Consider the following 14,607-nt stretch of genomic DNA (forward strand, 5'->3'; position numbering starts at 1 on the left):
CGAACACCGTTTGTGTTCACCAATCACAGCGCTGTATCTGTTTAGAGAGTCGTTGGGCGGGCTTAACGCAATGGCGACGTAGATTTTAATTGGCTTGTCAGGCTAACGTCATCCTGCTCTTTGCTCTGATTGGTCGTAGCGCTACCCTATTGCGTGCAGAGGCAGTTTGAAAGACAGCCTTCATCCCGCCCCCTGGATTGAGCCGAGGTCCAGTGGCGTATCCAGGAATTCTTTACTGGGGTGGCCAAGATGGGACACAAAGTTAGTGTGGGGTGGCCGTGGCATAGTTAAGTTTAATGCCATATACACAGCCGACTGCGGTTCAAATCTTGGCCGGAGGTCCTTTGCTGCATGTCACATCCCCTCTCTCTCCCCCACGCTTTCCTGTCTCGTAATTGTCAAATAAAGGTGTTCATCACAGTTCTCAGGAATCTCTGGTTATTTTATCATGTGTATTTTTAATCAGTAAGTATGTTCAGGATAGGATACACATTTTCTAAGAGTCTTGTAGTGGATTAAAGTCCCCATCTTTTCACAAGTTAGATCAGGGTAGGAAAATTCTGCTCTTACAGTAACTCATCCTATAAAATAACATTCATCACTCGTCAGCTTATGTGTCACCTGCATTGTCACCTGTGTTTCTTTATTAATTTAGGCCCCATCATGTGATTGAATAAAAACACAGCAATCCAGGTATCAGAACACAGTTAGTTAGTTCTTTGCTATGTGTGTATTTATTTAACCACAAGATGGCACCTAATTAGTAAAGCAAACATAGGTAACAATATGACACACCTGTTGACTGAATAATGTCATTCTATGCCTTGTGATGTATGAAAATGTGCAAAAAGTAGTTTTCAACAGACATTATTCATATCCAGGGTCCTAGTGAAGGCATAAATTGAAACACTGGCCTTGATTCAGCATAAATTAAGAAGTTTATTTAAATCAAATTGTTAAGATCCTTCTTTACAAATGAATTAATGAGAAATGCCAGAAACACCTTCTATTTAGACTACATCTATAGTGCATTATGACTGCATTAATAAACACATATAAATCTTCATGATGCACTATATCAACAGTTATAAATATAGCTTATTATAAATCCAAGTGTCTTATGAGTGCTCTTGACTGGTTATAAACTTCAGGCTGACTGATTACAACTACTCATACCCCTCAATACACACACCTCAACAATCAATTGTTATAAGGACTCATAGGATGCCATAAATAAATGATCAATGTAAAGTGAGGTTCATATAGATGCATCTGTAATGCAGTATAGCTAATCATGATGTTTCATTGTTGGTGTTAAGTAAAGTGTAACTGATTTTCATGCATTTAAAAGAAGCTATGCTGCATCATAAGTCATTTTGTCAGATACCAAATATAGAGAATTACACTAAGATTAGGAATGTAACGGTAAAGCTTGGTTTCAACCTGTAGGGGGCAATCAATGTGCATATTTTGTCCACAAAATGTATATTTTTAAGATTCACAGATTTGGAGCTCAATCAAATCTGTGAATCTTAAAAATATCTATCAATCAACCGCTCAGTCAAATCACTTTGAATTAATAGCTATAAATGTCAAGAGGGATCATTGGGTTGAAATCAGTGTGCAAAATACAGGTGTTTTGGGGCCTCTGGAACCTTGTACAGCCTTTACTCCATTAGTCCTTAAACAGCCCTTAAATCACAATGCAAATGAATGAACCACTAGCTTGTTCTTGTGTAGCAACTTGAATCACACTATATTTCACACACTGGTCGGTCAAAAATTGCTATATTGAACTCACACATCTGCATAACACCCTCAGTCCAGAAGCGTTTCTTATTTCATGGGGGAGTCCCCCCAAAAAAGAAGCTAATCCTTAACTCATGCTATGAAAAAGAGGGATATTTTCTGGGGTAGCGAGTCACACACACACACATACACACACACACACACACAATAACCAAAACATCAATACTTCGCCGTCGCCCCGACAGTCTTTTTCACGTCTTTTAGCTGCTACTTCTGCTACTACTAACTACATAAGTTTTCCTACACATTCAGAGGGAACTATGACATAACCAAACATTGAGTTACTATAGCCTACCTCTCAATCGACAGATTGTGTTTTATCCAGCGGCAGATGATGCTCCTCCGACCTCCGTAACCGTCCTCCTCCTACCGGACCAGTGCAGCTGCACGCACGTGAGATGCAGGTGCGCTCATGGCTCACCTGCTTGGCCATTGGCCAAACGTCCGCTGAGCAGAAATCAGCTCTCACAGCCTCAGTACGACCATTACTGTGTTAGTTAAAAATGTAAAACTGATCCGAATTCAGCTCATCAGCTGTCATCATTGATTGACAGCATTCCTCTTGTTTCTTGTGTTGACGAACATTACCAACTACCAATCAGATTTGGGGTGGCCACAGGGGTGGCCAATGAGTTTTCAGGGGTGGCCCGTGCCACCCCAGGCCACCCCCCAGAATCGCCATTGCCGAGGTCTACCGGCCGTTTCCAGACTATACATTTTAGGGATATAGTCTGGCTTGTCAGGCTACCGTTTTGCCTGTTCCCTCCTTGTTGTGACTCGCAAAAGTGAAAGTGAAACTTAAGTGAGAGCAGGGTTCCTACCATGCTCCTCAAAGCTGCTTAGTGCCAGAGAAAGAGATACAGACCCCCTCAGACCATGACAGAGGTGTCATTCAACTTGTTGTAAGTCGATGTATCATCACAAAAGTTATGAAAATATTTTATGAAGGTTGAAAAGTTACTTAGTGCTGGTTTAATCTCAGACATGTACAGTAACCCCCCCTCTTCCAGTTTGTTTTTGTTTTCTTTCTTTCTTTTTTGTTGGGAAATGCCACTATTTTTAAATGAATACAAGGATTTTTGTGGAGAATACATGATAGAATAGTTGAACATATTAAAGGGATATTTCAGCATTTTGGCAAATTTGCCTATTGCCATAATCCCTATAGTTTTAGGAGTATGTTCATTACCTTTAATTGTCGGTGCAAGCTGTTTTGAGATCGATGTAACAGACGTGAGCTCTGCACGCCACAGTGCACGGCTTTTCCGGGTTTTCCCTCATCAAACTCATCAACTACACAATTCAACAACTCTCATGGACAAGTTGTGACCTGCACTTTCACCATGCGATGAAAAATAATGGAACGTTAGCGTTGTGGAGTTGTTGGGTAAATTGTGTATTTAATTTGATGAGGGAAACGTAGAAATACCATGAGCCTCCATTGCGTTAGCTGAGCAGCGCGCGTCTCTGCCCAGCCAATCTCAAAACAGCTTGCACCGACAATTAAAGGTAATGAACCTACTCCTAAAATTATAGGGATTACGGCAATAGGTGAATTTGCCAAAATGTTGGAATATCCCTTTAAAGAGGGAAAATGACAAAAAAGAAACTCAGATTTTCCGGGTCTCTTACAATTTCAGGTCTGAGGGTTTAAGGCCTTAAAGAAACAACATGAGTGCTGTCTGAACACATCACAAGGCAAAAGTCATGGACGGGAGTCATAAACCAGTGGGGAGGAAGGGGGTAGCTGGTGGGAGTGTTTGTGTTTGGAGAGTCCCTCTGAGCCCCGATCCATCTGGAATCCACATCCAGTTCCAGCAGGCTGCAGCCCTGCTCCGTGTGTCCCGACATGTCCGATCACATCAGACTGAAGCTCCATGGTTTCCTCGTTTGAGCTTTGATGATGACGTCGACGACAGGTGAATGGACCCAGGATTTACTGCTTGTTGGTTTTCACTTTGATAACAAACAAACAAAAAAAAACAGCAGAGACAAACTTCAACCAAACACGTGAGCGGACTGAGCTAATTAGTGATCAGAGCAAAATCTGTCAAATCTGTCAGTTATACAGTGGATAAAACTAACAAACAAATATTGACACCTTCTGAAAAGTGTGTTTTTGTGGCAGCACAGAGAAAAATCAACTCTAAATTCTTCTGATGATGTGTCTCAACCCTCAAATATGATGTGGTGAATCATATGACGCTGAATCAGCTATTTGATTCAGCATTGAGAAAGCATATTAGTATGACTATAGGAGATGGTTGGTTCATGAAAGGAACCATACCGGCCAAGACACTGCAGTGTAAACAAATTGTCTCCTTTCAGTTTTCTAACCATTGACAGCTATTAGGAAGAACCTAAATAATGCATTATAATGAGTAAGAGCAGTTGACACCAACCTTCTTCAGCCAAAGCTCCCTGAGCTTGTCCCAAGTGAAAGTCAAGATAGCTGTTATATTGTCCAGAGAGACTGAGTTTAAAATCTGAGCCCTCTTATGTGTATAATATATTACATAAATATGTCAAAATTAAAAACAAACAAACATTTTTTTCCTCATCAAGCTACACTCAGCCTCCCTTAATGACAGCACAAACGCAGAATTTTAGAATTCTTTGCAATTTAATAAAAAAACGAAATGTATTCAGGCCCATTGCTGTGGGCATACTCATGTAGGTCAATTTCTTTTATTCATTTTTGAGATGGTTCTGCACCTTCATTTGAGTCCAGCTTTGTTTGGCCATGATTTGAAAGACACACTTGTCTAAATAAGACCTCACAGCTCATTTGAATATCTCAACAAAATGAGAAATAACTTGTTTTTTCCTGGCTATTTCTTGACATTATCGCGTAATTAGTGGCCTGTAAATAAAAGGGTTAACAAATATTCTGCTCTACTTACTGTTTCTACAGTAAGAGCACAGTGGCCTCCATCATTCTTATATGGAAGAAGTTTGGGTCAACCAGGACTCTTCCTAGAGCTGGCCATCCAGCCAAACTTGACAGTTGGGGGAGAAGAGCTCTTGGTCAGTGCAGGACACATGAAAGGCTGCAAAGTGTTTGCAAACAACCACCTAAAGGTTGTGAGTAAGTCTATGTAGCCTGTCATGTGTCTAACATTGAGGAGAGGCTTTCGTCGGGCCAGATTAGTGGAAGCTGCAGCAATGGTTGATCTTCTGAAACTTTCTCCCATCTCCAAACAGAATCCCTAGAGCTCAGACAGAGTGTTTTTTGGGTTGTTACTTCTCTAACCAATACTCTTCTCCCCCAACTGTTCAGTTTGGCTGGACGGCCAGCTCTAGGAAGAGTCCTGGTTGACCCAAACTTCCTCCATGTAAGAATGACGGAGGCCACTGTGCTTTTAGAAACATAAGTGCAGCAGGTCTTTGCTACAATTTAGTCTCTGAGCTCTTGGGCCAGTTCCTTTGACCTCATGGATCTCATTTTTCTCTATTATGCAAATGAGCTGTAAGGCCTTATTTAGACAGGTGTGTGCCTTTCAAAATCATGTCCAAACTATTTAATTCAACACATCTGGCCTCAAATGAAGATGTAGAACTATGTCAAAGATGATTAAAATAAATTGACAGCACTTGAATGACCTATGAGTTTGTGCGCTCATCAAGCACCTTCTTGACAAAGTCTTGGTACTGTTTCTTTCCCGTGTCTTCCATGATGTGCACTGTATTTACCGCAGATGCATCTGTGCAGTTGTGACTGTCAAGAGTTACAAATCTTTGAAATCATTTTCTGGTGGGCTCCTAGGCTAAAATCCTCTAGTGGGCACTGATGAAGCTTCAGGCCAAATTTCATGCTTTTATCCGCCTGGTAATGGTACTGTAAGTCCAAATACGAGCGCTAACCCTCTCACTAAATATAACAGTGGGAGACACATCTACATTACAGGAAAAATAATATATGACTATACATTTGATTTGTGGATTTTGAAAAATATCATTATGTTGAGTGATTTGACTAATTAGATTTGTGACAATAATCATTAGTTTCAAATTCTGTAATAAAGGGGATAAAATCATAGGATAAAATCTTATTGTGATGTATCACCACATTTTATTATTCATGCAATCATAAATACAACTGACTTTAACAGCCCAATGAAAATATCTTCTCCTGGTACCTGCTGCTATAAACTGATCTGGCATCAGTCCCCAGTGGGAAACCAAAGGTCCTTATGAAACGTGACCCATTTGCTGTAGCACTGAGCTGACGGAAATGGGATTAAGAGCTTCAGCCAAAGTCAGAAAGCAGGGAAATCTGGATGGAGGACAGATGATCGTTTACACTGCCAGCTGGGAAAAGACGGTGACTCTTCAACACAATGACACAACTAGACTATCTCAACTCTCTCTTTACTTGTAGGTCAGAATGTTTTCACTGACTCCTGTAAACGCCTCGCTCCGGACATTTTCAGAACTACTACTGCAGCTGCAGTAGGAGGGTAATTACCTGTTTTACTTAACAAAATATACCATTAACATATTTCACTGGACATGTGCGTCAAAGCCCAGAAAGCCATTTAAAATTGCTCTGATGGGATTTTGATGATCCTCAGGGACACACTTCGCTGAGACTTTAGCATCCATCTTAACACACTGTTGTGTGACTGCTGCGTTTCATGCCTCATGTCTGCGTCACATGATCTAGATCAGAACTTGAATTGGGCCCAAAGTTGTAGCCCAACCTGACCTGAGCCTGTCCCGTCCCCTTAATGGTAATAATGGGCCCAAGCTTGATTCAAAACTTACATTTTCTAATAGGCTGGCTAATATAAATAAAGTTTATAACAGCATTTCTGAGTTGTTACAGAATTTTACATTTTTCATCGGCCAGCTTGAACCAGACCAGTCCTCTAACATAAATCTAGATGTGATGAAAATAGAAAATAGACCTGTTGTCGATGTCATAATGACAACAACAAAGTTACACAAAAGAATCACTGTAGTTGTCTCACGGCCTAGTCTGGATATAACACAGACATGAAAAACTTGTAGCAGCTGCATCTGGAGACTGACAGTGTTGTGCATGAAGGCGTTCAATGAATGTTCATATTTTGTGAACCCTGAACTGAATAAATCAGTTTACAAATGTTAAATGTCAGGGTTTTACAACAGTTTTAGATCACGGCGCATGACGTCTCCATAGACACAACCATATGTTGCCGGTGAAGCCATTGCAGGTGGTCATATTAGTAGTATGAGAAGGTTAATTTTTCCAAGCCTGTCCCCCCCCCCCCATTAATCATAATGAATCCATTTTGTGTTTTTTAACTGCTGCATAACTTGATGTCTGAACAAAATTTCCAGTTGCTCCACCTGAACACCTTAACCCATGTTTTTTTTTTTTCAGAATAAGACATCTGGTTAAAGTGGTAAAATATATTCTTTGCAGGACAATCTACAATGTCATGGAGGCCATGATGACCATCCAGAAGAAGGACAAGGAGGTGGAGGACAAAGCGGGGGCCATGAGGACCATCGACAGGTGTCACATGAGGATTCCTCCTCTTGCAACAGAGGTGATGTTATAGGATTCATTTCAGGATGGATTTACCATCTTCAAATGGTGAACTACACAGACCATCCACATCCCAGCAGCAGGCTCTTCATCCACCAGGAGACAGAGGAGATACGTTTACCTGCAGCATCCTGACGCACCACCAGCCTGTACAAAGTGAGTGAGAACACGCTGTTTATATGTTTATAAAGTTGTGTGCAGTCATGTAGATTCATTTCACCAGAGTAGCTTTTTTTTTTTGGATTATTTGGTGACGATCAACAACAGATCTAAAAATAAAACAACTAAATTAAGCAAAGTCACTAGTCACATTTAAAAAATACATGAATTCTGCTGCTTCAGTATCTTATAAGCATCATCAGTGGGTTTAGTTTCTTCTGAATTTCTTTCTGCTCATGTCTAAATAAACATTTTGGTGAGTCCAGATTTAAACAACAAAAACTGAACTTCATCTGATGTTAAAGTGTGAAGCTGAACCAGTGCAGTGAAAGGAGGAGGAGGAGGAGGAGTGTGGGGAGCTATGGTCTCTCATATCATACTCATGCATGTGTGATAAAGGTTTTGAGAAATCAGGAAGGGGTGAGGCTGCCCATAACAAGAATGACAAAAACAAAAGTGAGTCAGTGTCTGTCTGACAGTGTCACAACATATTACAGCAGTAAACACTGGGAGCTGATGCGGGGGTGTAATTACACACACATCACGTACTGTAGGTGTGAGGCTATAAAGAGAAAACCTCATTCAAAATCCCACTGTTGCGTAAAGACACTGATCCTGCATGGGAACAGAGACTTTCTCCCCAGTCTTGTGACTTCATGTGTTTATATAAGGACAGGAACTTTTAGGAAAACTATTTTTGTATAGTCGTCCGTTCAATATTTGCTTTTAGCAGCATTCAACAGGCACCCATTTCCCAAACCCATACAGTAACAGCAGAAACCACATTAAATACTAGTGATTCTTAACCTGCTGCATTGGGACTGTTTTTTTTTTTACTTTGTTGTAATCTAGATATTCTCACGTCATAATTGTGACTGTATTGATTGAGGAACATAAAAAAGAACAAATATTTTCAATTTTATTAAAAACCACAAAAAAAGAAAGAAAAAAAAAGTTTTGATCCAAGCCTGAAAAAAATGACAATAATCCAATGAAGTATGCTATCACCACTTCAGTTTTTTAAAAGCCAATATGTAAGTATGATGTTAATATGATAGTCATATACAGTATGAAATATATGAAAATGTAACAGAACAACATATTAATATACAATTATAACATATTATGATTATTCAAATGAAGGCCTTATATTTGTTGTCGTTTACTGTCATGACAAGTTGAATTATTAATAACTATGACACTGTTCTGTATCATTTCTACACTGATGTGAAACACATACAAACTGCATTGTAGTAACTGCAGATGAATTATGGAAAATGGAGGCAGACAAGTAAAGTCCCCCCACCTCTCCAGTCCTGCAGATGATCACTGCACAGTTTTTGTGTTTCTTGGTCATTTTATCTTTTAAACAAACTTTTATGACACAGCTTATACATTACAGAATATATAACATAATACTACAAGTCCATACGTCAAGAGTGATGTATATCACTATACCCACTCACTATTTATTCACGGCCCATACTGTATTGAAATTTGTATATGAACATATCAAAAATGATCTTCATTCATTTTCATTCATTCATTCATCAAATCATTCATCATTCATCTATCAAAAATGTTGTGATATGGTGGTGTGGTGGTTATCAACAATATTCTGGGTTTGATTCCTGGGCCTGGGGCTTTTCTGAGTGGAGTTTACATGTTCTCTCTGTGCCTGTGTGGGTTATCTCCATGTTCTCATGCTTCTTCCCACAGTCCAAAGGAATATGGTTCATTGGAGACTCCAACTTTCCTGTAGCTGTGAATGTGAGTGTGTCAAGTTGTTTGTCTTATGTCAGCTCTGTGATAGACTGTCCTGATTATTCTGATTATCATTTATTAATTCCCTGTGGGAAATCCATTCCACAAATACAAATGTAATGAAAACAGAAATATAATTCCCCACATTAAAAATGTAAAGAAAATAACCCTTGGTTAATATTTACATACCATTTACACTTATCACAAAGTTATTATTGGATTATTGCATACGTATTGGACATTGCACATGTCTACAACATCAGTATAAACATAAATACACAAAGATATTTATATAGGTTTATAGTATAGGCCAATATGACATTACAGACATATTGCATATGACATTGCTCCAAATGTTTATATAGTTTTAATTATAGAACTACAGTAGTGTATTTGTCAGGGACAATAGGCAATAGGTTACATCTGATTAAGTGCAGTTGATGCCTGTGGCTAACAGTCGGTCTGTTCTGTATGATCTGAACCATCTACATAATGTTTAACTGAGGTGGAATGATTTAAAATCAGACCAGCAGTGACATTATCTAAACCTGTTCCCATCAGGTTCATGTTCTTTTGGTTATTTTGAATGTTCCCACCAGAACAGAGGGGGGAGGTGGAGCTGAGAGAGTTGGGGGAAATTCCAAAATAATACCAGCCCCCAGTAGAAGGGCACTCGTCGTCTTAGATTTCATGAGCTGCTAAATTTAACACAGCACCTTCCCATGAAACCGTGAGGAGTCTGCGATTTGAGCCGATCTGTGCTGCAGCTCCACTGTGAAAAATCACACATCTACAGGACAACAAGTGAACACAAACACTCTCAAAGAAAACAAGAAAAGAAGCTTAACTCAACATTATAAGCAGCAAAACTCAACATATTCACAGCAGCAAAACTCAACATATTCACAACAACACATGCTCTGAATATAATATGAGAATGACTTCATGGTTTTTTTTGACAAGGCTTCAAATGTCATTCAAATCTTCATCAAACAATAAAAAACACCTTCCGAGATAAAAGATACAGTCAGATTATTTTAATTTAAATTACACAATTGGGTACATGATCAACAATCTAAGTTAACTTGCTGATAGATGCAAATTTACCAACAGACTCTTGGTACTACAGTACGTTCAATAAAACTGTGGCTCGTTTAAACGGAGCTGAGACGTTTACTGCAGGAAAAAAACAGATGTCCACTTCAAACAAACCTTAAAACAAATGACAGATCAGCCGTCTGTGAGTCGACATCATTTCACCTGTTCGGACAAATTGTCCTAAACTGTTGTCCAGTGATGGCCCTAAAACCCTAAACTAGCTGCTCTTCACATCGGTGACCTCTGACCTCCTCAGCAGGACAGCAGACTGAAACGCTCAGTCATCAGGGGGACTTCACTTTTACACTAGGATCATTCAGAAAAACCCACGATGAGTTTAAAGCCCGACTTTACTTTACTTTACTTTACGAAACTTTTACTCTATTGACTCTATTGACAGTATAATTAAAACAAATATAAATAAAGATGGAGCTAAATCAAGTACTGCAATTCAGATCGCAGGAAGTATTTTTAATGTACTGTATGTGAAATATTTACAATAAAAATCTGATAAAATATGAAAAATAATACAAATATGTACAATATACAAAGTGCTGTTATTTCTGTGGGAATTTAAGCCCATATAATCAATGATGATATACGAATTATGATGACGGTCCTTTGAAGTCCTTTAATTCAACTTCTTGAAATTACTAATAAACGGCTCTAATGATATTCCCTTGTTGTCTTGGACAGAGTTGATGTCATCTTTACATATTTATCATTTTATTTTAATGAATATAGTTACGCTTTGTGTCACAAAAGATCTCAGCCCCATATTAAATTTTTTTGTTCAAGTCAAAAAAAAGGCTCCATTATGTTTCATATAATGTAATATATGGTAGTATTTGTAAATTATGTGATTATGTAAGTGAACATCGGACTCAACATGAGACTGATTTGTTAAGATGGACGTTTTATTGCTTCCTTTTTGTTGCTGAGTGTCACCTCAGTGACCCCACCACACCCTACACACACACACACACACACACACACACACACACACACACACACACACACACACACACACACACACACACACACACACACACACACACACACACAAACCTCTCAGCCCATTGGTCACTCACACCACAGCCCTGCCTCCTCACTGCCTCCTATTTAAAGACAGTGAGGGGCCAGGAGAGCTGAGGTTACACAGACTGCTCCTTTAAAACACTCTCACTCCTCTGTCGTCTGTTTCTACTGTTCTACTGCTAATCAGGTCAGCTGATTGTGACAGGAGTGAGGGTTAGAAACAGCTTCCTTTCTTGTTCCCTCTCCTTCTATTGTTTTTTTTTTATTTTATTTTTTTAAAACTTTTTTGGTCAGATCCAAAACTTTTTTGTGGACTTGTCCTCCTCTTGGCCGTCTCATCTCTATCGGTGAATCGTCTGCAGCTCTTTGAGGCCGATGGATCTGCCCGACCTCCCCTTCCCTCTCTCCTCAGCCGACGACCTCTACGATGACCCCTGCTTCAGCACCGCTGACATGAACTTCTTTGATGACCTGGACTCTCGGCTGTTGCACACCGGCCTGCTGAAGCCAGAAGATAACCATCATCATCATCATCATCATCATCACCACCACCAACATGTCCCCAAGGATGAACATGTGCGGGCCCCCGGGGGCCTCCACCAAGCCGGCCACTGCCTGCTGTGGGCCTGCAAAGCCTGCAAGAGGAAGACATCTAATGAAGACAGGAGGAAAGCAGCGACTATGAGAGAAAGACGAAGACTCGGTAAAGTCAACGACGCCTTTGAGACCCTGAAACGCTGCACGTCCTCCAATCCCAACCAGAGGCTGCCCAAAGTGGAGATCCTGCGCAACGCCATCAGCTACATCGAGTCCCTGCAGTCGCTGCTGAGGGTCGGCCGCGACGGCAGCTTCTACCCTCCACTTGAGCACTACACCGGGGACTCGGACGCCTCCAGCCCCAGCTCCAACTGCTCTGATGGCATGGTGAGTCCAACAGCTGAAGATTTCATGTGCTGCCTCATGAAATGTGAAGAATGTGTCCTGGGTATTTATTTCTGGACACAGTGATTCATTCTGATAAATGGAAGATGCACGTTTGAAATGTTTAATACAGCAACTTAAGAATTGATTTTCTACACATTTGTTAGAGTTTGGAAATAAAAACAGGTTTCCAGTCATGTTGCATATCTCGAGACATATAACAGTTTATAGAGGCAGCTCTTTATTGTGTGTATAATTTCAATGGTTTTTTCTGTTCTTGAGCAGCAGATTTGAGAAGATTTGATAAGATATAACATTTTGCTAATAAGATGCAGACTGAAAGGAATAAAACAATAATACTAGTATTCACTTTTTATTTACTGAAAACATGATGAAGTCAACAGTGTGTCATCTCTTTGTACCTGCTGATTAATAATTGATATTCAGTTTCTGGACTCATTGATTTATTGATCTGTGCTTGCAGATGGATTTCATCTCTCCGTGTTTGGACAGAAGTGAGAACAGCAACAGCAGCCGGACAGACGGTCAGTTCAGCTCGTCTGCTCTTACTACTTTTTGTTTTCATATGAACAGTTTCATTCTCTGCTTTGATGTGACTCATTTCTGTGAACATGTGTGATCGGTGTCTCCTGCAACAACCATATTTTCCTTTTATATTATTAATTCCTTCATAATGATTCAGATTTATCTTTTAATGTGACCAATATGTTATGGTACTTATCAATTCAACCCTCCAAAAAAATCCAGTTTCCTCACTGAATGACAACCTCAGCTCAGTTTGAAAACGACCTCCTGACCTCCTCAAATAAGATACATGGAAAGAAAAAAAAACATTGCAGAGCTGAAACCTTTGACTTTTACTGCAAATCACTGACTTGCTTTGGAAGTTGTATGTGGCTAAAAATGCATGACATCCTTAGTTCAGTTTCAATTGAAGGCAGTGATGCATAATGAAAATTCCTGCAGTAGATGGTCAAACTCTTGTGATTTGGTTCCTTCCTTTATTAACCCCCAAAAGAAATAGTTGAGACTAGTCTTTATTAGATAAAGATTAGAATTAATAGGATTATAAAAGGAAAACTGGTTATTTCAGGGGTAAAGTTACATTACACCTACCATGTCCCTAATTTGCAGGTGTATCTTTTAGTTTGACCTGGTTGTTGTGTTGGTGCGACTGAGTTAATCTGTTGTGACACAAAAAACAAAACATTTTCAGTCCAAACTGACATCTCCTTTTTTCCTTACAGATTCCAGCAGCACTAAACCGTCCCTCATTTCCAGTTTGGACTGTCTGTCCAGCATTGTGGAGCGGATCAGCACAGAGCCAGCCATGGCCCCCGGAGGAGACAGCGTGGTCCCCCGGGGCCCCGGATCACCTCACAACAGCCCTGCTGCCTCCAGTCCCTCAGGTGAACCCAGCAGTCTGTACGAGCCACTCTGAAGCCGATGGAGCCGAGGACTCAAACCAAACAGAGACGGACTTACTCCCTCCATCTTTATGGAGAAACAGGCAGGAGGCATCATGGGGAAACACTGAAATATTCCCTCTGCTGCTGGAGCTGAGGGATTTTATACCATCCCTCAAAAATGATAAGATTTCTGTTTGGATGAAGATTTTCCCTTGACGTGTCCCTCAGACCCTCAGGTGCTTCATGGCTCCAGCCTCCTGGGGGTTCTGCAGGTCTGATACAGAACCAGGAAGACGAGCAGATTTTCACTGCAGACATAAAGACCAAGGACCATTTTGTGCATCTGTAAATATGAGTGGCTTGTTCATAACACACACACACACACACACACACACACACACACACACACACACACACACACACACACACACACACACACACACACACACACACACACACACACACACACACACACACACACACCATACACACACAAAAAATTCAGGGATTGTTGTGTCATATGTTCGAATGCATTATTTATGAGTGAATGATATTTTAATAAAGAAATATTTATATTCTGACTAACTTTGTCTCCATTGCTTTGAAACTCAAAAAAACAAAGTCCTTATACAAACACTTTGGGACAGAAACACTCTGTACTTTCTGCACAACATTCATTCATCATCACCTTAAAGCTGATATGTCCATGACTTAGACTTTTATGTCAAAGAAAAAACAAACCGTAACTCATTTGTTATGATCCAGTCCTTCATACATGTATTTTTTTCACTTTTGATTAAGTTCAGTAGATGTAATGATCATTTATTGTTTCACATAATATTGTGCTCTTAA

General features: G+C 39.9%; 1 protein-coding gene across 1 annotated transcript; it reads left to right on the plus strand.

Moving 5' to 3' along the window:
- The first annotated feature begins 11,324 nt into the window (after positions 1-11,324).
- LOC146990166 (myoblast determination protein 1 homolog 1-like) lies at positions 11,325-14,234 on the plus strand. Its single transcript, XM_085769976.1, has 3 exons — positions 11,325-12,328; positions 12,810-12,870; positions 13,594-14,234. The coding sequence occupies exons 1-3, from the start codon at positions 11,780-11,782 to the stop codon at positions 13,785-13,787; spliced, it is 804 nt and encodes a 267-aa protein (XP_085626102.1). The 5' UTR covers positions 11,325-11,779; the 3' UTR covers positions 13,788-14,234.
- The last annotated feature ends 373 nt before the right edge of the window (positions 14,235-14,607 follow it).

This window comes from Trachurus japonicus, chromosome 3 (assembly GCF_045865225.1).
Source record: "Trachurus japonicus isolate A0001 chromosome 3, Traja_1.0".
NCBI lineage: Eukaryota > Metazoa > Chordata > Actinopteri > Carangiformes > Carangidae > Trachurus > Trachurus japonicus.